The following is a 26,388-nucleotide window of genomic DNA, read 5'->3' on the forward strand; positions in this document are numbered from 1 at the left end:
AAAGTTAAATAACAATGAGCTAGAGAAGTGTCACTAAAAACCACAATACACATTATAGTGGTCGGGGTGGGGACCTATAGACACGTGAATTAGAGGCCAATTAAAGGATGGAGCTCCCTTTTAACTGGATGATTAACACTGGAAATGATGAATTAAAACAAATGTAAATGACCTGCAGCAATTTGTACTAACCTGATTATTTTAGATAGCCTGATATAGAATACACTGACAGCAGAACAAAACCACTTCATTTATCAGTATTTTGCATGTTATTGTGTTTACCGACATGTAAAACATCACCAGCTCCTTTCAACCCCACGCCTGACCTCAAATTAAAGAGGAATCAGGTCTTACGTTACATCTCTTCACCCTTCCTTTGTAACCCACCCCACAATGTTGAACAAGTAAGGCGTACTTTGCCCTCTCCCTCAAATACCTATTGCACGAGCTTACATGCCTTGCTTACATAGAGCTCGCCTTTCTTTCCTTTCCATTGCTTTTGTTATTTAAAAGTGCAGATACATTCGAGTCATTTTCCCCTTTTGTTTCATATCCTTAAGATCATCGGCTTCAAAGACACGATGTCAGCAGGCGGTCGGTTTATGAGTGAACTATTGAAGAGATGCTGAAGAATTACCTTGTCAATCACCCCAAGGACTCTGAAGGCCTTCAGTTCCTCGGCAGGACTCCTCGGGTTCCAAGAGGGCCTTGAACTCTCTGCTCCTGGAGGCTAATGGAACATATCAAAGATAAGACATCAATCAGCGCGGTACTTGAAGGAAGGCCGCCTGCTGGAGCAAATGCCAGGCCGAAGGAAACGCAACTTATCATAAATCACAGAGCCAAGATGAAAGATGACGTTTTATCTGAGCCTCTAATTATTAAGTTGCAAGTAAATAAATTAGGAGGATGGAAAGAGAAAAACAAAACATTCTAATAACGGAACGTGCGTCTGTAAGGTTTGTGGGAGAAATCGGGAAGGACTGAGGTTGCGTTAAGTGGTTCTTTAACAAAATGTTTTTGAGAAAAAGGTGGATACGGAATCCGAGCAGGAGAAACATCCGCTGTGGATTATTTTTATTACAGTAAGTAGGTACCTTTCTCCTGGTATCGTACATCTGTCTGGAGATATATATATTTTAATATACAAATCACATGGTTCCGCCTGTGCGTTCATAATGAAACAATAACGATTAGAAATTACAACCTATGTGGCGCATCCGAGCATGTTCAGGGCTAATCGCCGGGCTTTTCCAGGGCTACAAAAACTAGACGTGAGCGCTGATGGAAGCTGGGAAAGTGCTATAGTGTTACCCGGATTAATCAGACTTCTAAGTAATGCGTACAACCAAGGCGGCATTGTACCAAAATGACTGAGGATTACAAAGGACTGCAAACAATGGGTAATACGCGCTGATAGACTTTCATTAGCAGAATTGTGCACCATAGATAGGAGTATATTTGTTTTTGTAGAGTGCTGGGAACAGCCGTGAAGACAGTAAAGCGTTAACTAGGAAGCGTTGGCTGCACATGTGGATCTCTCTGAATTACCCATCTGAAATGCTAGCTAGCAGCACGAGAGTAAATACTGTACGTTGTCACTTGTGGACAGTGAGGGAGTCACAGCCGATGTTACCCTTTGTCCGTGACAGGTGCAGCCGTAAAGGTGATGATAATAAACGTGCGCCCGCGTGCGCATATAAAACGAGAACGATGTGACCGCTCAGAGGCAGGGACAAAAAGTAGGAAAAACACACAGAAAGTTTGTATCATATGCATTATAAACACTTGATTGTAACCTTCGTGCAGATGGGGTTTGAGGTTGGCCGTACAATATAAATCAGGAGACCTTACACCTGGGCATTAGTAAGGACGTTAATAAGGACAGGTGCCGCTAAGTAGCTTCACTACAGCAATGAGAAGAGCTCGCGGCTACACTGCGTAGGGACGATGTGCAAATACACTACACTAGGAAGTGATTAATATGTGACAACACAATAAAACACACGTTGCAGCTACACAAATAGATTCCCGGTACTAGTACATATCTGTCACTATCATTGTATTGATAGTTTATATTAAAATTAGCGCTAAGGGGTATATGTACTAAAATGAGTTTTTAGAAGTGGAGATGTTTCCCATAGCAACCAATCAGATTCTACTTAACAGTTAACTAGCACCTTCTAGAAGATAATAGCTGAAAATTGATTGGTTGCTATGGGCAACATCTCCACTTCTAAAAACTCTCACTTTGGTAAATATACCCCTTAGAGTAAGGCCAGGTAGACAACGGATGCCCTTCGTCCCTGACTGGCTAAACAATCCTATGGGCTACAATATACAAAACGTAATGGATACAGGTATATGCCCGATTGGTTCCGGCTATACATGTAGTCTACACATGCTCCAGGAGATGGGAGTCTTGGCCGGCTGATGACGATTATCTGACAGCGTACGGTCATCTGCCCAACAGGCCCCAACATGATTCTCCCGGCCCGAGCACAGAATGGCCAGATCGGCTACATTATGGCCACACAAGGGCATGAATGGTGGCACCATTAGTTTATGGGAGTTCTGCTCCATGGCTGGCGCCAGACAGACAGCAAAGTAAATGAGAGCCAGCAATCTCTAACCAATAACAGGCCAAGTGTTTGTGGAAATGAGTCATTCTGGGGTTCACTATCACACACTGAACTCATTAACTTACCATCTGCATATGCTAATGAGCCACGGGAGTAACTCACAGCGCTGAGCATCTGCATATGCTAATGAACCATAGGAGTAACTGACAGCGCTGAGCATCTGCATATGCTAATGTACCATAGGAGTAACTCACAGCGCTGAGCATCTGCATATGCTAATGAACCATAGGAGTAACAACGCTGAGCATCTGCATATGCTAATGAACCGTAGGAGTAACTCACAGTGCTGAGCATCTGCATATGCTAATGAGTCATAGGAGTAGCTAACAGCGCTGAGCATCTGCATATGCTAATGAGTCATAGGAGTAACTCACAGCGCTGAGCATCTGCATATGCTAATGAGTCATAGGAGTAGCTAACAGCGCTAAGCATCTGCATATGCTAATGAGTCATAGGAGTAGCAACGCTGAGCATCTGCATATGCTAATGAGTCATTGGAGTAACTGACAGCGCTGAGCATCTGCATATGCTAATGAGTCATAGGAGTAACTCACAGCGCTGAGCATCTGCATATGCTAATGAACCATAGGAGTAACAACGCTGAGCATCTGCATATGCTAATGAACCATAGGAGTAACTAACAACGCTGAGCATCTGCATATGCTAATGAACCATAGGAGTAACTAACAACGCTGAGCATCTGCATATGCTAATGAACCAGAGGAGTAACAACGCTGAGCATCTGCATATGCTAATGAACCATAGGAGTAACTGACAACGCTGAGCATCTGCATATGCTAATGTACCATAGGAGTAACTCACAGCGCTGAGCATCTGCTAATGAACCATAGGAGTAACTCACAGCGCTGAGCATCTGCTAATGAACCATAGGAGTAACTCACAGCGCTGAGCATCTGCATATGCTAATGAGCCATAGGAGTAACTCACAGCGCTGAGTATCTGCATATGCTAATGAACCATAGGAGTAACTCACAGTGCTGAGCATCTGCATATGCTAATGAGTCATAGGAGTAACTCACAGCGCTGAGCATCTGCATATGCTAATGAACCATAGGAGTAACTCACAGTGCTGAGCATCTGCATATGCTAATGAGTCATAGGAGTAACTCACAGCGCTGAGCATCTGCATATGCTAATGTATCATAGGCGTAACTCACAGTTCTGAGCATCTGCATATGCTAATGAGTCATAGGAGTAACTGACAGCGCTGAGCATCTGCATATGCTAATGAGTCATAGGAGTAACTAACAGTGCTGAGCATCTGCATATGCTAATGAACCATAGGAGTAACAACGCTGAGCATCTGCATATGCTAATGAACCATAGGAGTAACAACGCTGAGCATCTGCATATGCTAATGAGTCATAGGAGTAACAGCGCTGAGCATCTGCATATGCTAATGAGTCATAGGAGTAACTAACAGTGCTGAGCATCTGCATATGCTAATGAACCATAGGAGTAACAACGCTGAGCATCTGCATATGCTAATGAACCATAGGAGTAACAACGCTGAGCATCTGCATATGCTAATGAGTCATAGGAGTAACAGCGCTGAGCATCTGCATATGCTAATGAGTCATAGGAGTAGCTAACAGCGCTGAGCATCTGCATATGCTAATGAGTCATAGGAGTAACTAACAGCGCTGAGCATCTGCATATGCTAATGAGTCATAGGAGTAGCTAACAGCGCTGAGCATCTGCTAATGAGCCATAGGAGTAACTCACAGCGCTGAGCATCTGCATATGCTAATGAACCATAGGAGTAACTCACAGTGCTGAGCATCTGCATATGCTAATGAACCATAGGAGTAACTCACAGCGCTGAGCATCTGCATATGCTAATGTATCATAGGCGTAACTCACAGTTCTGAGCATCTGCATATGCTAATGAACCATAGGAGTAACTCACAGCGCTGAGCATCTGCATATGCTAATGTATCATAGGCGTAACTCACAGTGCTGAGCATGCTCTCCTCTGTCGAAGGTTTAAGATATAAGCTGGAAATGGTTTCAGCGCGCATCAGATACTCCGCCGTCTTCTTCTTCACCGCTTCTCGCCGCGTTGGACTGGCTTCACCTGTGATGACAGCAGAAAAGGTTACTTGGACGCGGCAGAGTTGTACAGGGTATAATCCACATGGAATTATTGCAGATTATCATTACAGCAGACAATTGTGCGCCATTTATGGTTTTTGTTGTGTTTTTTAATATTACAAAATTACAGGATATATCAGCGATTTCATGAAGTTATAGTTCTATGTATAAAGTACAAATCTTAAAGCATAACTGGAGAAACCGTTACTGGATGAGCACAAATGCGCTGCGTCAATCAGCAATATCATTCAAAACGCAGATATTTCAGGTGCAGCATGGCGCATACCTCCAGTCAGGAAGCTGCTCCTGCAAATGGACAGTAACGGAGAATGGTGGCTTACGGGGCGTCTCAGCTCCTGTGGAGGTATTGGTACATATATAGTTCATGTATTTGTAGATATCTATAGGAGGGGTCCGTATAAGTGGCTGGTAAGATGCTGCCCCCTTACTGTAGCCCCCCTCCATCCCTGACAGGGGATGTAGTCACCTGGTCACAATCCCGACAACGGAATGCCGGCTAGGGATTTACGACAGGCGTCGAAATACCAACAACCATCATAATCCCGACGCCGGAATGCCGAGGACACCAACCCGAACGAAGGTAAATCCGGGGTGCCCTTAGGGAACGGGGGGGGAGAATTAGGATTAGGGAGCCTAGCAGGGTTAGAGTTAGTTTTGGCGGGTGGAGATTGGGGTTAGGCACCCCTAGGGGGAAGGGTTAGGCAACCCCAGGGAATGGTTAGGGGGGGTTAGGGTTAGGCACTAAGGGGGGAGGTTAGAGTTAGGCACTAAGGGGGAAGGTTAGGGTGGGCGACAGGGGAGGTTAGGGTACTTACCTTCCCCTGTCGGGATCTTGATCCTGTCGGGCATTAGTTGTCGGGATTTGAACCCGGCATTTCAATCCCATTCCCCAGACACCGCATGTACACACATTGCTGAACCAGCCATTGGGCAATCTGGGCTCCTGCTTAGGGTCCAGCGAACACCAAGAGGCAAAATGCACCCCAACAAACGGAGAGGAGAAGGGGCTCCAAACTGGGCCAAGGGCCACATGGGGGGTATATTTACTAAAGATCGATTTTGGTAGATTTTTGGGTTTCGGGTGTATTTGATTTTCATTCGATTTAGCAAATCTGAGATTTACGAAAAGCATATGTTAATTTGAACATAAAACTGGATCATGTTCAAAATGGAATATCAGCAAAACAGCTCTATTTTTACATAGACAAAAATACAGGGGCGTACTAAGAGAGGAGGGGGCCCGTGTGCATTCCCCTTCCGGGGCCCCCTCCTCTCTCCCGGGCTACCGGCAGCAGACTGATGGCTGGCCGCAGCAGCAGTAGTCTGTGCCCAGAGTCTACTGCAGAGACGCCATTTTCCCGGTGATTTCCCCACTGCGCATGCACAAAACGCCAGGAAAATTGTAGCGGGGGCCATTTTCTGGCCGTTTTGTGCAGGGCTAAGACACCCGACGCGGGACCTCGGAGAGGTAGTTATTTAGATAATATGGGTGCAGGGTGTGAGGTGGGGCCCCCCCTGGACCCAGGGGCCTGTGTGCACCCATTATAGATACGCCTCTGCAAATAAAGGATCCCCTGAATTAACAACATTCGATTTAAAAAACTAACACAAATCGAACACAAAATCCCCAAACAATAATAGACTAATAGCAGACAGACGATTTTAGCTTCTACACAAATTCTGTTCCCTAAATCTTCATTGTTACGCCTATAAAAGTAGAAATGACGGACGCTACGACGATGTTTTTGCAATTGAGCAGTTATTGGTAAACTGAGCATGCATATTAAATCGCACTGCGCATGTACCAAAGTCTAATAGCAATGCCGCTCCCAGCGCTTACTTTACGCAGAGTGATTGACAGCCAGGCACCGTCGTGTGGTGGATGTTTCTGCGGCATGTCGCTGGGTGCGCCTGCAAGTCCGGACTAAAGCAGTGTGCCCCGTGCGTCTCTGTTTAGATGGCCATTGTATTAATTGAGCTGAGGATTATGGGATGATGCGCGTGTGCACTGGGAATGTGTACACGGACGCTGCGCCTTGGCGATTGCTCCGCCAGGCGTCTCTGTACTTCTCAGGGCTGCTGGGTTTATTGAATAACTTCGCGCATCCTGCAATCGCCACAGCGTCCATCAGGCCAGATATGAATAATACTGTAAAAGGCTCTATGTGACGGGTTCTGTGCACGCAGAGGGGCCCCACCATCGGAGATGTAGGTAAATCAGAATTAGAGGACCCACAGCAGCTTCTCGCATGTAATATGCTTTGTCCAATAGGAATCCATAAGGAAGGGTTTGTGGATTTTTAATTCTTTTTCATTCGATATTATATTCGATCATATAGAAAAATTTATGTTCGATTCTGAAATAGACATTCAAAGCCCAGCAAGAAACCACTATTCAAAATCAACAACACATCGAACTTGATTTTAAAATTGAATTCAAAACGAATCTTAGTAAATGTGGGATTTTGACAGTAAAAACGCAGGTCGATTTGATTCGATTTCAGTCTATTTGAATCGATCATACAATCCAATGCAAAATTGAACTTAAGTAAATATACTCCATGGTGTCATAGAATTATATCATATACACAGTGCTCATTATGTACATTGTTGTATCTTATGCGGCCCATACATGGTGCGATTTTTTCGATCATTCGTGCACATCATGTGTTGTTCCAGTGTGCATACACTGCCGATGCGCGTCCCCGAACTCGTCTAGTTGGATCGTAGATCTTACTGCAAAACAGTAAGATCTAAGATCTGGAGTACACTTTTAATACACTTCTATGCATCGTACTGGAAGATCGTAACGAACAATCGTACAGCATTTGACCACATCATATGAAGAATTTCAAGGGAAATCGTACTACACATCTTACCAACTTATCATCGCACTGTGGGCCTGATTCAGAGCCGCTCGTAAGCGGCCGCTCGTTCGCTCCGAGCAATGTTCGCACAACTGCGCATGCGTATGGGTTGTAATACGCATGCGCGAACCAGTCATTGCGGTCGGAAATTGTGTGCTCGCAAAATAGCGAATGCCTGCTAATTTGAGTGACAGAATGAGGCGTTTGTGGGTGGTAACAGGGGAAGGTGCTTGAAAACGGGGAGTGGAGATCCGAACGCAGGCGTGCCAAACGGTCAAAACGGGCGTTTTAAGGGTGTGCATAATTAACAAAGCAGCGTCAACGACCACGTCACTTGGTTGTCTCTTAGCCTGAACTGCTCGCATGATTGCGGTAGGAAAATGCTACCACAAGCACTGCGAGCAGTTCATACGCCTTTCGATGTACTCGATTAATCTAATAGCGGAGATGACGTAGGATGCGAGCGGCCAGGGGGCGTTTTTTTAAAAATAGCGAGCAAATGTTTCGTTCGCTCGTTCAGACATAGAGGCGTCAACAGACTGCAAAAAGCGAGCGCTCTATTTAAATATCCAGCCCCTTTTTCTGAACGAGCGAGTGCAAATAGCGTCCGGCTCTGAATGAGGTCCTGTGTATGGGGCCCTTAAGGTTTACTAGCGGTTAAAAATATGTTAAATGCCCTTCGAACCTTTACGGCGGTGCAGTGCCATCACCTGTATTTAAGCAGGGACTGTTCGGTTAGTACATAAGCTGCACGCAAAACGTGAAGAGTGGGCCCAATGCAGCAGCGTATGCAATTGCAACTATGTACGCAGGTCGGCCAATTGTTCAGCCCTGCGCGTGCGCTGCAATCACACTGCGATTCCGCACGCACATAGGAATCCATTGCAGAGTGAGTGACGGGCGTGAGCATTTGGGGGTGGTGAACCGCAGGCATGTCTGTACGTTTGAACGCCGTTGCGCGGGCGTGTATAAATTAGCCACTGTGACGGCATACGCAGCTTGAGTACTCAATGCGTGCGACGAGACTTGCAGTTCCTACGACTGGTCAGACCAGCTGTACTTGTGCGTGAGGGGCCAATGTGCTACGATGGTACTGATGATTACGCAGGACTGCGAGGTATTACGGCGGGAGTTTCTTGTGGAATCAGCCCACGGTACTGGCTGAGAGACGTTATCCTGGTTTGCCGCAGACCTCCCGCAGGGTGTGGTTCCTCTGCAGACTGTACATTGCCCATAGAGGTGCAACATCTGCTTTGTATCAAGTTATAAGATAGGAAAAGGCAGAGAAAGGAATACAAGGACTTTGAGCAGAGCCGCGATACTTTTCCACCTCCCAGACTTTGCGCCTACATCGCGTGTTTTGTAGGCGGAAAAGTATCGGGAATGTGCCCGCTTTACCCAGTATTCAATTTGAAAGTACGTGAAAACGGGACCCGGCGAAAATTAAACTAGCGGAAAGTCCTGTCAGATTTGGGGAAATCAGTCTGACACCCCCCAAAAGATGCTCTGACATGGGGGATCACTATGGTACCCCCCGATTTGAGCTGCTGAAGGTATTTGGGGTTTTTAAACGGGCTCAATAGCTGCTAAATAGCGTTTTTCTATACGTGGTGCAGAATAGTATTCAGGAGTTTTTTATGCAGAAAATAACTTATCCCAGCAAATTTGGGGAACTTGAAAATGGGGGTCAGCATATTTTAAAGTTGCTAAAGTGAAGTTGAAAAAAAACGCGAAAAATCCACCTGCCGCAAACACCTGCAATGAAAAAAAAACACTTGGGACATACTTGAGGACCCCCCCCCAGAGTCAAGTTCACTAGTTTTTAACTTTGTCCCCCAACTTTTTTTTTTCGCCCCCAAATTCAAAGTGATTTTTTGGGGGTATTCTTAAGTCATTTTCTAAATTTTCTTGACACCGTTTACCTTTGGGGGGCTGTCTGAAGGCTGCACGGGGGTTCCCGCAACGTTGCACCCAAAACCACAATTCTGCACTTTTTTCCGCCTCCCATTCATAGGAGAAACTTTTCCGCGTATTACATTGCACTGACTTTCCGCCTAGGCGAAAAGTCTTCCAAATTGAATACGGAGTAAGATCAAAACAGGCGAAAATGACGTCGAAAAGTTTCTGCCAAAAACACGCGAAAACGGCTTTTCGCCTCAGATTGAATACGGGCCTTTGTCAGTCAAACTAATTATTAGTCCAGCAAGTGCGTGCGTCCATTAGCCACCTCCACACCGTCACCATCCAGGAACGCCCGACACATCTCGGGCATCAGCCTGTGACTCCGTCAGCTAACGATCAGGATGCGTGTGCGGTGACAAATTTACATTCACAAACACTGTACCACTGCCTCCGACATGGGCCTCAGTATAAGGCTCATTGTGTGCTAGGGATACTTACACACCACTATTGCAGAACAGTCCAACATGACAAGTGTAACATTGTACTAATAACAGTGTAGCAGCGTCCTCTGTGGGACAACAAAAGTGTTAGTGAATAAAAAACTCTCTCTCTCTATTCATACATAGACACATTGTATTTATTATATAAGTGCATTGGTTTATTATTGCAGGAGCGCTCTCTGCTGAGGGAGTCTATGGTGCTGTAGTAAGCCAGGTACCGGCATGAATAAAAAGGCTGGGTGTAAATGAATGGGGAGGGGGGGGAAGAGAGTCTCATGTCTGGTCACTATTATTATTTATTTATTTATTACCAGTTATTTATATAGCGCAGACAAATTCCGCAGCGCTTTACAGAGAATGGGTCCCTGCCCCATTGGAGCTTACAATCTATATTCCCTATCACATGCGCACACACATACACACACTAAGGTTAATTTGTGTTGGGAGCCAGTTAACCTACCAGTATATTTTTGGAGTGTGGGAGGAAACCGGAGCACCCGGAGAAAACCCATGCAAGCACAGGGAGAATATACAAACTCCACACAGGGAGGGCCATGGTGGGAATCGAACCCATGACCTCAGTGCTGTGAGGCAGTAGTGCTAACCATTACACCGTCTGTGCTGCCCATAACTATCCAACTTCATCATTTCATTCCACTCACCACCATAATTGTATCGTCTCATTTCTCTATCTATGGAAAATGTCAGGAGAATTATCATTATAACATCAGACCATTCAGGTAATTTTTGATTTCCATGCTATGGGTGGAGCAGACAGCCAGGTGTGGTATAACTGTGTGGTATCAGGGTGTGTCAGCGATATGTGATGCCATTTTGTTGAAGCAATCCCAATTGCAAAATGTAAACTCTACACAGACAACACAGATCTGTGGGAGGACACAGCACGTGCAAGATACCCAGCGCTTCTCAGATGTCAAACTATCCCCAAAATATCATAATTGCAGAAGTAGGAAATCCTAAGGCTAACATTTGACGTACAGTATCACTTCCAAAGGAATCTGCATGTCCTGTACAGACAGCTCCATTGTCCTGTCCCTTCCAAAGTACTGCACACCTGTCCGCTCAGCCATAAGTAGTGCACACATGTCCTCTCAGCCATAAGTAGTAGTGCACACCTGTCCGCTCTGACAAAAGTAGTGCACACCTGTCCGCTCTGACAAAAGTAGTGCACACCTGTCTGCTCAGCCATAAGTAGTGCACACATGTCCTCTCAGCCATAAGTAGTAGTGCACACCTGTCCGCTCTGACAAAAGTAGTGCACACCTGTCCGCTCTGACAAAAGTAGTGCACACCTGTCTGCTCAGCCATAAGTAGTAGTGCACACCTGTCCGCTCTGACAAAAGTAGTGCACACCTGTCCGCTCTGACAAAAGTAGTGCACACCTGTCTGCTCAGCCATAAGTAGTAGTGCACACCTGTCTGCTCAGCCATAAGTAGTAGTGCACACCTGTCTGCTCTGACAAAAGTAGTGCACACCTGTCCGCTCTGACAAAAGTAGTGCACACCTGTCCGCTCTGACAAAAGTAGTGCACACCTGTCCGCTCTGACAAAAGTAGTGCACACCTGTCCGCTCTGACAAAAGTAGTGCACACCTGTCCGCTCTGACAAAAGTAGTGCACACCTGTCCGCTCTGACAAAAGTAGTGCACACCTGTCCGCTCTGACAAAAGTAGTGCACACCTGTCCGCTCTGACAAAAGTAGTGCACACCTGTCCGCTCTGACAAAAGTAGTGCACACCTGTCCGCTCTGACAAAAGTAGTGCACACCTGTCCGCTCTGACAAAAGTAGTGCACACCTGTCCGCTCTGACAAAAGTAGTGCACACCTGTCCGCTCTGACAAAAGTAGTGCACACCTGTCCGCTCTGACAAAAGTAGTGCACACCTGTCCGCTCTGACAAAAGTAGTGCACACCTGTCCGCTCTGACAAAAGTAGTGCACACCTGTCCGCTCTGACAAAAGTAGTGCACACCTGTCCGCTCTGACAAAAGTAGTGCACACCTGTCCGCTCTGACAAAAGTAGTGCACACCTGTCCGCTCTGACAAAAGTAGTGCACACCTGTCCGCTCTGACAAAAGTAGTGCACACCTGTCCGCTCTGACAAAAGTAGTGCACACCTGTCCGCTCTGACAAAAGTAGTGCACACCTGTCCGCTCTGACAAAAGTAGTGCACACCTGTCCGCTCTGACAAAAGTAGTGCACACCTGTCCGCTCTGACAAAAGTAGTGCACACCTGTCCGCTCTGACAAAAGTAGTGCACACCTGTCCGCTCTGACAAAAGTAGTGCACACCTGTCCGCTCTGACAAAAGTAGTGCACACCTGTCCGCTCTGACAAAAGTAGTGCACACCTGTCCGCTCTGACAAAAGTAGTGCACACCTGTCCGCTCTGACAAAAGTAGTGCACACCTGTCCGCTCTGACAAAAGTAGTGCACACCTGTCCGCTCTGACAAAAGTAGTGCACACCTGTCCGCTCTGACAAAAGTAGTGCACACCTGTCCGCTCTGACAAAAGTAGTGCACACCTGTCCGCTCTGACAAAAGTAGTGCACACCTGTCCGCTCTGACAAAAGTAGTGCACACCTGTCCGCTCTGACAAAAGTAGTGCACACCTGTTCGCTCTGACAAAAGTAGTGCACACCTGTCCGCTCTGACAAAAGTAGTGCACACCTGTCCGCTCAGCCATAATTAGTAGTGCACACCTGTCAGCTCTGACAAAAGTAGTGCACACCTGTCCGCTCTGACATAAGTAGTGCACAGCTGTCCTCTCTGACATAAGTAGTGCACACCTGTCCTCTCTGACATAAGTAGTTTATACCTGCCAAGTCTTCAGTAAGTAGTGTGCACCTGTCCGCTTTGCACTGCAGCAAGTAGTGTGCATCTGTACACCTGTCCGTTCTGCGTAGCAATACGTAATGCGTACCTGTCCGCTCTGCTCTGTGGTAACTAGTGCGAACCTGTGCGCTCTGCTCTACAGTAAGTAGTGTGCACCTACCTGCTCTACGGTAAGGAATGTGCACCTACCTGCTCTGTGGTAAGTAGTGGGCACCTGTCTGCTCTATGTGGTTAGTAGTGTGCACATGTCTGCTCTATGTGGTAAGTAGTGTGCACATGTCTGCTCTATGTGGTAAGTAGTAGGCACCTACCCGCTCTGTGGTAAGTAGTGGGCACCTGTCTGCTCTCTGTAGCAGTAAGTAGTGTGCACATATCCACTCTGCTCTGTGGTAAGTAGTGTGCACATGTCCACTCTATGTGGTAAGTAGTGTGCACATGTCCGCTCTATGTGGTAAGTAGTGTGCACATGACCGCTCTATGTGGTAAGTAGTGTGCACATGACCGCTCTATGTGGTAAGTAGTGTGCACATGACCGCTCTATGTGGTAAGTAGTGTGCACATGTCCGCTCTATGTGGTAAGTAGTGTGCACATGTCCGCTCTATGTGGTAAGTAGTGTGCACATGTCCGCTCTATGTGGTAAGTAGTGTGCACATGACCGCTCTATGTGGTAAGTAGTGTGCACATGACCGCTCTATGTGGTAAGTAGTGTGCACATGACCGCTCTATGTGGTAAGTAGTGTGCACATGTCCGCACTATGTGGTAAGTAGTGTGCACATGTCCGCTCTATGTGGTAAGTAGTGCGCACCTGTTTGCTCACAGTAGCAGTAAGTAGTGCGCATCTGTTCACTCTGCTATGTGGTAAGTAGTGTGCACATGTCCGCTCTGCTAAGTGGTAAGTAGTGCGCACGTCAGTTCAGCGCAGCAGTGATCTGAGCCCCTCCTCGCCTCAGACACGCAGGATCTATGACTACTGCAGAATTTAAAAAAAAAAGAAAATAAAACAATAGCACGGGAGAATAGTGTACGTGGTTCACAGCGCACGTTTCCAATCCAACTTCACGTTACGCACAGATAGAAAGAATTCACATCAATTAAAATAATGAGGTGACTATAGTAAGCATTGGCTGATAGAGAGACATTGTATCTACACTGATAAAACGACCGCTCGGTAAAATATTTTACAGAAGATAGAAATCTGGCGCTCGGTGTTTGATTCGGTTCATTCTTAAACCTCTGAAAGGGAAGATGCGACTTTGAAGTCAACGACCGCTCCGAAAAAAAACTAACAAAAAAGAAAAAGATTCAGAATGAAGACGATGGCTCGGGAAAGAAAGACTTATTGAAGGTCTCGGCTGTGCGCCTCTCACTAGGGACGCACAAACGCAGGGTACAAGAAGCGCACATGGACTGTGTACTCGGCAGCTCCCGAGATCCTGGCAGCAGGCAGACATTACCGGGCAGATGGATAATGGCAGCTTTTGGGAAGGTTCTGATAACCAGATGCTGACCGAGCAGTGTAGGAAGACGTCCATCACTCACCAGCTCACAGCCAGGACAGACAGCTCTAACATTGGAGGGTTCTGCGACTATCAGACCGGCGGCACCGAACCTCGCAAATCCGAGCAATGAAATGAAAAAGAATTAGAACAATATGTAATATACTATGTATTAGCCAATAGGTTTAGGGCAAAAATCCCATTCACACCACAGTTTTCAATGTAACCACTAAAATAAAAGTTGAAGCTTTAAGAACTGTGCGGTTCCTTTGTTAAGAAACTATTTTTTAAGGTTCAAGGAAATAATTAGCTAATTTATCACAAAATATCAGTGTTTGGGCTCAGTCCTGGACATTTGTGATTATAACTCCCCTATGTACAACATGTACAGATGTGGCCACATATATCTTACTTCCTTACGCATTACGCAGCCCTTCTAGTCACGCCATGCCGTGGAGAGAGTTGGTAGCGCAGAGCGTCTTTCATGCAACTTGTTCCCTTAAATTCATCTTATTCGCACAGCGATGCAAACGGGACGCACACGCGGCTTCTGCTGATTACAATGATATACAGCCTGCCTATATACTATGTGCCACTGCATGCAAAGTGCTACGTTACAATGTGACAGCCGCTAACACTGTACCGTAGCGTTTCACATGCAGATACAGCCGCAGTCACACACAGAAAATATCAATAGGTTACTTATTAAAGGATAAGACAGTAAAGAGGAGGGGGGCACTTTGGATAATATCCTCTCCTGACTCCCCATGTACAGTAGCAAACTTTCTGCCCTCTCGTTACCTGGGCCATTGCTACTGGGCACACAAATAAAACATAGTTTGATGTGAGAGTACTTTTAAAGATGGCGGTCACCTGCTCAGTGACAGTCCTTGTGATTAGTGACCGGATCACGGTCTAATTTGACCCCGCACGTTGGTGAGGCTCTTCCATGCTGTTAAAAGACGAGACCACACATACGAGCCGACTACAAAAACTACTGACAAATACAACAATACTATAATAAAAATAAAATATAAAATGCTTGTTTTTATTACTAGCACAAAAAAACCCCACAAACTTCTGGTGAAGGTGCACATAATCCAGATAAAATATACTCGTACTGTACTTATATTCTTCTGAGGGTTTAGCGGAAGGCCAGAGAAACTATTCATCTTCACAAGAGAGAGAGACTGGACTACAGCTGTCACCCAGTAGATTTCTAAATACAGTCATGTTAGTTGTGACATGTGGGGTCGTCAATTAAAAGCATATATGCAGACCACAATATCAGTGATAGTAAACAGAAAGCTAAAGGTCAAATATCAAAAAGAATGGTCTCCCGGAGAAAAATACAAATATAAATTATATATACAATAAATTATATATACTATAATTATATATATATGCACACATATATACAGTCAGGTGCATAAATATTGGGACATTGACAAAATTTTCATATTTTGGCCTCTATTCACCACCACAATGGCTTTGAAATGAAACAAACAAGATGTGCTTTAACTGCAGACTTTCAGATTTAATTTGAGGGTAATTACATCCAAATCAGGTGAACGGTGTAGGAATTACAACGGTCTCTATATGTGCCTCCCACTTTTTAAGGGGCCAAAACTAATGGGACAAACTAAACAATCCTAAATCTAACTTTCACTTTTTAATACTTTGTTGCAAATCCTTTGCAGGCAATTACAGCCTGAAGTCTGGAACGCATAGACATCACCAGACGCTGGGTTTCATCCCTGGTGATGCTCTGCCAGGCCTCTACTGCAAATGTCTTCAGTTCCTGCTTGTTCTTGGGGCATTTTCCCTTCAGTTTTGTCTTCATCAAGTGAAATGCATGCTCAATCGGATTCAGGTCAGGGGATTGACTTGGCCATTGCATAACATTTCCACTTTTTAGCCTTAAAAAACTCTTTGGTTTCTTTTGCAGTATTCTTCGGGTCATTGTCCATCTACCCCAGGAGAGGGATCTGCTACCCAGATCCTATTACTATATACATACTCAAACACAACACACTGAGGCACCCATTTACAAGGCTACAAAACGAGTGATAAATGTCGCTCCAGCCAATCAGCTCCCAACTGTCAGTTTTCTAACAGATGACAGTTGGGAGCTGATTGGCTGGGAACACCATTATCATACACAGAGTTTTTTCACTTGTTTTGGTGATAAAACTCATCAGTAAATGAGGCCTCGAGAGGCCAAAAGTCATGGGAGAGTAGTATGTAAAAGTAACGGTAGGTGGAGTCACTGTACTGTGGGCCTGATTCAGGTTGGATCGCACCTGTGAACGGGCTGCTATTACGCACCCAGTCTCACTGCAATTATATGCAAATCCAGTGCGAACGCTATGCCGTCGCAGTACAAAACATAGGGCCTCCCACCTTACCTTACAAACATCCGTAATACTTAGCAAGACTACGAAACCATAGGTAACATGGAGTACCATCACAGCCTCACACACACTTACACAGGCTCTGACTTTACTCAGGAATTACTAACCTCATCACACACAGTGATTACACAAGACTGAGAGACCATCAGTAACATGGAGTACCATCACAGCCTCACACACACTTACACAGGCTCTGACCTTACTCAGGAATTACTAACCTCATCACACACAGTGATTACACAAGACTGAGAAACCATCAGTAACATGGAGTACCATCACATCCTCACACACACTTACACAGGCTCTGACCTTACTCAGGAATTACTAACCTCATCACACACAGTGATTACACAAGACTGAGATACCATCAGTAACATGGAGTACCATCACAGCCTCACACACACTTACACAGGCTCTGACCTTACTCAGGAATTACTAACCTCATCACACGCAGTGATTACACAAGACTGAGATACCATCAGTAACATGGAGTACCATCACAGCCTCACACACACACTTACACAGCTCTGACCTTACTCAGGAATTACTAACCTCATCACACACAGTGATTACACAAGACTGAGATACCATCAGTAACATGGAGTACCAATACAGCCTCACACACACTTACACAGGCTCTGACTTTACTCAGGAATTACTAACCTCATCACACACAGTGATTACACAAGACAGAGACCATCAGTAACATGGAGTACCATCACAGCCTCAAACACACACTTACACAGGCTCTGACCTTACTCAGAAATTGCTAACCTTCCGGTATGCAGTGACTACACAAGCTGCGTATGCCATCACAGTGGATAATATATGCACACCCCTGTAATGGCGTTCGAACGCCCTGGCACACCTGCGTTTCGCCGACCCCTTCCCCCAGTCCCAATCGCAGTGGCTGGTTCGTGCACTGCGATGCATATGCAGAATACAATAGCTCCAATAGCGTGCGTAATCGCAGTTGCGGTCCAGCCTGAATCAGGCAGTGTGACCTCTAGGAAATGCCCAGACCTGCATCAGATATAATCTGACATCTCATGAGTCAATTTCAACACCGGCTATGCTGCTCATGGCAAGGCAACGTGAATTATCGGAGTTCAAACGGGGTATGATAGTGGGTGCCAAACGGATGGGACATTCCATTTCCGAAGTTGTGTGGACAATCGTCATTCCTAGATCTATGCTGTCACATGTGTACCAGGAATACCTCATGGAAGGCATTACCACTAGGGTTGAGCGGGTTCGGTTCTCAGAGAATTTCAGGGATCCAGGGCGACCCGAGCCAAGCTCGGATCTCCCTGCCTGCCCCGGATCCCTCACCCGAGGCAAAACCTCACAATCCCGCTGTCGGGTCGCGAGGTTTTGTATTGAGCGGGCTTAACGCTGATTGGCTAAGACAGCCATCTGTCACGGCTCTCAGCCAATCAGCGTTAAGTCCATTTAATATGCACACAGTCAGGAAGCAAAAGAAGATGGCGCCTGCCATCCCCCGCTGCCGACACCGCCGGCACCCCCACTGGCAGCATCCCCCGCTGCAGACACCTGCCCAATGTGCTGAGGACACGTCAGCGACGCCGACACTCCCATACTGAGGACACCACCAGCACCGCCGACACTGTCAGCACACATGCACTAAGGACACCCCTACTCTGCCGACACCCTGCATTGAGAACATCCCTGCACTAAAGACACCACTGGCACTGCCGACATCGCCGGTACCCTTCAGTAAGGACACTGCCAGCACCGCAGCACTGCCATTCCAGGTACTGAGGACACCGTCAGCAACCCCTGCACTGCTGACACAGCCAGCAAACCTGCACTGAGGACACCGCTGGCAGCCCCGCTCTGCTGACACCGCCGATACCCTGCACTGAGGACACTGCGAGCACCGCAGCACTGCCATTCCATGTACTGAGGACACCGTCAGCAACCACCGCACTGCCGACACAGCCAGCAAACATACACTAAAGACACCGCTGGCACTGCCGACATCGCCGGTACCCTTCACTGAGGACACTGCCAGCACCGCAGCACTGCCATTCCATGTACTGAGGACACCGTCAGCAACCCCGCACTGCCGACACTGCTGTCACAGTAAGTGCTCTATTAGTGTATCCAACCCACACTGTATAACACACTGTATCCGTGTTGGAAAGTAGAAGCAGAACTGCCACATGTTAGTGCCGCACACTGTGTCACTTAGCTTAGTCAGCCAGCTAGCTGGATGCAACCTTTTGGCCTTAACTAGATGAAAAAAATAATATTGTGAGGTGGTCAAAATTGATTGGAAATTACTGGAAATAAATGTTATTGAGGTTATTAATACCGTAGGAACAAAAAAGGCCAATTTTATGTGATTCTAGATTCTTTTTTTATTTTTTAAGAAAAAAATCCAGATCCAAAACATGAAAACAAAAAAACACGGAGGTGAAGTTTTGGCAAAACCAGTCCACATACAAAGTCAGGGGAGATCCAGATCCAAAACACGGGGGTCAGCGCACATCTCTAATTACCACCCACTGTGGACAGCGCAGTGGCCGACCACGGGTGCTTAATGATCATGACCAGCGGCGTCTGACCAGAATTGTCCGTGGTAACAGACAAGAGCCACTTTCTCAGACTACATCCACATTCAATGCCGGAGGTACCAGACTCATTCAGCAGGTCAATGCAGATTTCTTTAGCTTCCATGGGTATGGGAGCAGAAGACCCACCAGAGTGCCCCTGCTAACACTACGACACCAGACATAGGGCCTCACCTGGGCTCGGGATGTCGCTAATTGGACCCTGGAGGACTGGTAACACTTTGGTCCTTATGTCTCAATTTCCCATGAATATTGGTTCAGACCTCGACGTCCGGCTATAGGTAGAACAGAGTAACCCAAAAACCTGGTCTCAGTGAGGCCCCTGAGAACTGGATTTGATTAAATGTAACTTTTAGACTATACACATTCTTATATACTGTAGCGTGGAGCAAATTGCTATTTAAATTAAATCTCAGAAACATCCACGGCGATTTAAATAGCCTCAGTCTCCTGCAACGGTTTTGGCTATAAACAAAGGTGACAATGTTAGTATAGGTGCCAATCTCTGCCGCTAGTGCAGCACTTATGGAAATGTAGCTCTGCTCGTGAAAGAGACCCTTAAAATACCCCCTTCGAGAATCCCTGCTTTTACTGCGGAGACCAGCAGCTGCGCCTAATCCAGATTCGCATGAATGAGAATATTTCAGCGAAAAAAAAGAAATAAAAAATGCCTCCCCCTCGGTTTATTTTCCATTTGACTTTCCTGTAATTATTTTGTAAACTGCTCGCATAACAATACATAAAAACATCTGCAAAAACAGGTAATTAACGTGTCAAGCCTTAACTAATGCATTTTTATGGTGTCCATGCTTCGTCAACTGTAATTATAACTCTTTTTAAGCAAATGATGGTGTGTCTGCCGCACTGTGCGAGTGCTTATTTTGGACGCCTTGTTTCTGGTAGTGCAAACAGAACATAAACTCAAAAGCTACTTAATTACCTGTAAAACAAAACTTAACACGCAGGCGAGAAATTAGCCCTTTGCTGCAGCAGGCACCAATAACAACGCCTTAGTGCTCATCTCCGAGGAAGAACGCGCTGAATGGGAACACGCATTAATTGTGCAGCATTTCACACAATGCAACCTATGGAAATGTTCTGTAATCACAAGCAAATAACAGCTGTAACCCCGAATGGAACGCATCGCTTGCAGGGAGACAAAGCGGGCAGAATAATACTAGGACAAGAGACGAGATGTCGTGATCTAGCACATTCATTACATGTTACGGTTTGCCTAAAGCACACAGAGGAATGTCTGATGGGTCCCAGGGCTATCGGTGGTTATATAAGGTAAAGATAACGTTGGCCTACTATGACCGATTTGGGGCGACATTGTAGTGTGTTTGGTCATTTGAGCAATCACAAAATATAATCTAAATCCAATCCAAGTGTATCAATATAAGTCAATGACCAATCGGAATGGACGGAGGGCTATCGTCTAGCACAGCCCCAGCCATTCTTCAATAAAGAAGGATTGTTATCCAAATGGCTTCCTAAGCACAAGTATTTGTGGTGTTAATAATGGAATAGCTTAATGAAATTTCATGGCAGCCCCCACTAGATAGAAGGAAAAGGACAGTTTAAAACCATCTCTAAGCCAGTGAAATAGCTGTACAGAAAATACACAGACCTTAATTAGACATAAGCCTTTGGAAAAGGAGAAGTCACATGTGGATGACGCCATTTACATGGAGGAGCTGTGAGTCAAGGTGCCACACACTGGGGGCCTCATTCAAACCCGCTCGCGAGCGCATAGCGCTCGCAAGCGGGTCGATGGTGGGGTACTGCGCATGCGCAAGCCCAGGAGCGAGAGAGAAATTCTCTTGCTCTGGGACTCACTACAAAAGGGGCGGATGTTGATCGACAGCTCGCCTCGTTATGTAGGTGGGTCGGGGGGGGTGGCTACACAAACGGAGGAACGCCTGCAGTTTGTGGGAGGCACCACTGAGATCACCAATGATGTCAGTGGAGCGCTTCCTGCTCGGTTAGAGCAGGAAGCTCTCTGGGGCTTGCGACGGACGAGACCCTACCACAAGGGTCTCGTCGCAAGCCCTGATGGTCGCGACCATCACCTGGCCGCCCGCAAAAGTTGTGGGTGGTCACCCACAGCTTAGCGAGCGGCCAGAAGAAAAAAAAAAAAACGCTGATTCAGAGCGTCCGGATCTGAATTAGGCCCTGGGTCTGAAGAGCATGACACCGGCTCCTGCGTGTATTGTAGCCTGCCTGAGAGTCTCCCTAACGCTACTCATTGTTCTAGTGCAGTGACGGGCAGCCGGACACTGAGCCCCGCTGTAACGCTGGCCTTTACAATGGCCGCACAACTACACTTAGGGCGAGGGCTCGGTGGGAGCCACAAGTCTAGGGAGCGGGTTTCTCTTCACTACTTTGAGCTCTATTTTTATTGTTACACATATAATCACGAAAACTCCATGACAGGATCACTGTACAAACAGGCCTGTCCCATTAATCCTAAGAAACCACATTGCTATGGAGGGGGTATGCGCCAACGGAGTGGAGTAAAATATTTGGAAACTGTTACTGGCAGAGGGGGCAGCCTTCTGCGAGGATAGACCAGTATGGTTTCCTCCATATGGCCAGAATGAGGGGGCAAGATCATCATAAATAAAAAATTAAATAATTTATTCTATAGCAATGCCAACATCCCATAGGATATCCAGAACTTGGCCCATGACCACCAGAGGACGAGGGACATACCAATGAACCAATCAACTGTTGTTGGTCTTATGGCTTTGATGTTTATAGAGTAATCTTATTATAAAATATATATATACACACACACACACACATACACACATATAAAACACAGTCGAGTCACATTATTATGACCACCTCCTACATTTGACGAAGGCAGCGCGTAGCCCATGAGGTAGTAACGTGCCGTGCGCTGGCTTGGTGGGTATATAAGGTGTGCGTTAGGTAATCTGCGCACACATCACTTGTTGCGGTCATGGTTAAAACGGGTGATTTATCCTAGTTTCAAAAAGGGATGATTATTGGCTTTCAGGCCCAGGGTGGCTGTATTTCTGAAACAGCGCAGTTTGTGAACTGTTCGCGTGCTGCTGTATCGTGACTGGACAAATGGCACCATTGCGAATAACCGACGTGGAAACTGCAGAGCACCACGTGCCATTAATGTGAGAGGTGAATGTCGACTACAAAGGTGCGTGAGGGCCGATCGACACACTACAGTGGAGCAGCTCACTGTCAAAATGAACCTGGGGGCCACCAGACGTGTGTCTAAAACGACAGTACAGCGTACCCTGCTGTGTATGGAGCTCCGAAGCAAACGGATGGTCACTGCATGTAGGCTAACGAAAGTGCGTCGGCAGAAAAGGTTTTAATTTTCAAGTCTGTATCGGAATTGGACCTCCCACTGATTGGCGAAGGGTTTCCTCCTCCGATGAATCACGTTTTCTGCTTCATCGAACGGATGGACGTTGGCATGTCAGGCGAGAAACATCGGAGAACAAACACCCTGCAACCATTGCTGGAAGAACACAAGCTGGCGGTGGGAGCGTTATGGTCTGGGGGATGTTTTCATGGCATTTTCTGGGCCCACTCATCCATGTGGAAGGCACCCTCAACCGATTTGGTTATGATTCCATCCTTGCAGAGCACGTACACCCCCACATGCTGATTGTCTTCCCTGGGACGGATGGGATCTTCCAGTAAGACAAAGCGAGATGTCACACGGCTAGAACCGCCCAACAGTGGTTGGATGAGCACGACCCAGACTTCCAAGTACTTCCCTGGCCCCCTAATTCCCTGGACTTGAGCCCAATTGAGCATCTGTGGGACCACCTCGATCGTTGTGTTCTCTCTATGGATACTCCACCACGCACCCTCCAGCAGCTGTGGGATTTCAGCATGGCTCCAGATACCTGTGCCAACCTGCCAGCACCTTATTGCGTCACTCCCAGACCATCTAGCTTCTGTCCGTGCCGCACACGGCGGTTACTCCGGCTATTAGCAAAATACAATATACCTAAAGTACACTAATACAGTATCATAAAATTCAATTAAAACCCTCCAATAAGGTAAATATTATGCTCTATAGGGTGCTGCTGTCCCAGGAGTGATCCTTTGGTAGCACAGGACCAGTTAGATATATATTTCACAGCACATTGTCCAGCAATAAAAGGTGCATTTTGAAAGTGTAATTCCATGAGATATTATATAGTAAATAAATGGCACGAGGATGAGCAGCTGTATATAAAAGAAAAGCTAATATGAAGTGAGGGTAGAAATTAAGCTTTAGTCCTCCATCTGCTATCACTATATTATATTATACTATATTAGGAGGAACCTGCGGGAGATTGGAAAAGGAATTAGGGGGAGATGTATCAAACCTTTAAAGAGGACAAATGTAGGTGTTGCCCATAGCAACTAATCACCTTGTAGATATCATTTATCAAGTACATCCTATAAAACGACCGTTAGAAGCGGTTTGGTTGCTATGGGGAACTTCTCCACCTGTTCTTTTTGGAAGATTTGATACATCTCCCACTTAATGATTTATTATCTAGTAGTGTAACAGACCTGTGTTTAACAATTGCCCCCCCCTCCATCCTGCCCCCTCCCCGCATGCTCTGTCACTGTTGATGTACGAGAATAACATGATCTGTATTTAATGGAATCATTACCCTCAATATTTTATATTATTACTTTTGCACTGGAAGAGAATTTGGATTTTATTAGTAGTAACTTAATTGGGGGAAAAAAAAAAAAAAGAGCCTCAGATTTTTCAGTACTTATCATTAGATAATGAGCTATACTGACCCATGCTTTTTAATATCACAGGCTGAGATATATAGGGTTGTAACGCCATGAGATGTACACCTATCACATGCGGATATGCTTACTAGAAGCAGTACTGAAACAATCGGTCATCGCGTTTGATCTTGGAGCACTCTCCTGCATGGCGATCCTCTTTGTGTTGCCTGGATCACGTGTTCTCAAGGAGAGATGAAAATCAAATGCAAAAATCAGAAATCCCACAAATTTGGGTAAAAACTAATAATTCTGAGACAGGTAGTCACGTGTTCTTGTGTGTCCCACACGCGTTTCACCGCACTATATATAGATTAGTTTCCTGTACAAATTCCTCTGGTACTGAATCCAGGAAAGATCAATTCTGCCCATTAGCGCGATCCATAAGATCAATTTAGGCGAGTTGCTGTTTTTATTCAACCTACAATATGTACCCACGACATAAGAGAGCGATCTTTAATAAAGAATAATAAAGTCTAGGATGACATTGGAGTGGATTGCGGGGAAAAGCAGCAATCCCGATCGTAGCGGTAGAACCCTCGCCAGCTGTCGCAGGTGTGTTTGCAGCACCAGTCTATAGGAGTTAAAAGGCGGCTGCCATGTTAAATTCAAATCAATTGTCACCACTGCTCATTAGAAAAAATGAAATTGTTGGAGTACTATGGTGGAACTTATTTGAAATTGGACACAAACAGGTCCGCTAAGATATGTACTGTCTGAGGCAATGTATAGTGTCAGGAACGTTCACCTGAATCTTTCCCAAGACGAGACGCTGCTTCTCTTTCAGTTCTGCCATAAAGGCGATCACTTTTATGTATTTCAGAGTGAAATAACCGGTGAAGTCTAGGCGGCTCTGTGCCAGAAGGTACCGTTATATATTATATTACTGTGGAGGACATGTGACATACCGCACAGCGTCTCAGGAGAATTAAAGCCTTTAATACTGATCACAATATATAACGTCATCATTGGCTGATCAGCGATCAATCCTACAGACATTGTCCGGTTAGTATTAAACAAAAGGGTATCTAGTAGGAAAACACAAATCAAATACAGCAAAGATTACAGCGATACTGCGACTGATACTGAGTAAGCACTGCGCCAGCCGGCGTGGCGTATTTTGCGCGCTTTCACACTGCGCATATTCACAAAGCGAAACAATGAGAATGCGCAAAAGCAGAGGGGTCACCACAAACTTTATGACTGGAGGGGCAGAACGGTGGGGTGAGGGGGCGTCTAATGTAGGTGAGGTTCAGGAATGGCGCGTACTCAGCAATTACCTGCATATACACCTACTGTATTTGCTTTTCTTTGGCAGCTGTAATAGGGCATGACGCGTGGTATACAGCTATAATAGGCCATGACGCGTGGTATACAGCTGTAGTAGGCCATGACGCGTGGTATACAGCTGTAATAGGCCATGACGCGTGGTATACAGCTGTAATAGGCCATGACGCGTGGTATACAGCTATAATAGGCCATGACGCGTGGTATACAGCTGTAATAGGCCATGACGCGTGGTATACAGCTGTAATAGGCCATGACGCGTGGTATACAGCTGTAATAGGGCATGACGCGTGGTATACAGCTGTAATAGGCCATGACGCGTGGTATACAGCTGTAATAGGCCATGACGCGTGGTATACAAGTGCCACTTGCTGCCCATTACACAATGGCTGGTTCCTGGGGATTTCTGTTTGTAGTTTACAGATATTTTTGGAGTGAAAATGAGAATCCTTCAGCAGACAATGAATGGGTGCCAGCAATTAGCCCCATTGCTCATAGCAGGGAGTTTGGGCTTTTATAGACTCATCAGGGCCATCTCTACTAGGAGCTTGCAAGCTTCTAGCTCTGCGCACCAGTAACTAATAAGGTAACAACTATAATAAAAACACATGATCATTTGTAATTGCTTGCACTTGTTGCCTCCATTTGCGTGCTGGTAGAGTCCGTATCTCCCCACACGATAATCTGAGGGCAGAATGAGTCCATCTTTGAGAGCAGCCATCTGGGATATTACAGACGGAGTGATATTATTTATGTGCAGAACACGGCCTTTGCAGGAGATGATTTATCATTGTTTTAGGTACCTCTAAAATGAGAATCATCCGGAGGGACGCTATGATCCGATTCCTCATCGTCAGACCCCATATCAGTTGTATTGGCAAGTGCGGCAGCCATTTTGTTTTCA

At 46.0% G+C, this 26,388-nt stretch overlaps 1 protein-coding gene across 2 annotated transcripts in view; it reads right to left on the reverse strand.

The window, feature by feature from the left end:
* RPS6KC1 (ribosomal protein S6 kinase C1) overlaps window positions 1–26,388 on the reverse strand; it is a 194,056-nt gene that overhangs the window by 100,322 nt on the left and 67,346 nt on the right. Inside the window, exons 8-9 of one of the 2 annotated variants that reach the window (XM_088458852.1) lie at window positions 4,619–4,740; window positions 638–730 (exon numbers count right to left, since the gene is read on the reverse strand). In XM_088458852.1, coding sequence (XP_088314978.1) covers window positions 638–730; window positions 4,619–4,740 — 215 coding nt within the window. The remainder of the gene's footprint in view (window positions 1–637; window positions 731–4,618; window positions 4,741–26,388) is intronic. The other variant, XM_088458853.1, reaches the window with a different exon arrangement.

The sequence above is a fragment of the Taudactylus pleione genome, unplaced genomic scaffold, assembly GCF_031769625.1.
Source record: "Taudactylus pleione unplaced genomic scaffold, aTauple2 ptg000860l, whole genome shotgun sequence".
In the NCBI taxonomy this organism is placed as follows: Eukaryota; Metazoa; Chordata; class Amphibia; order Anura; family Myobatrachidae; genus Taudactylus; species Taudactylus pleione.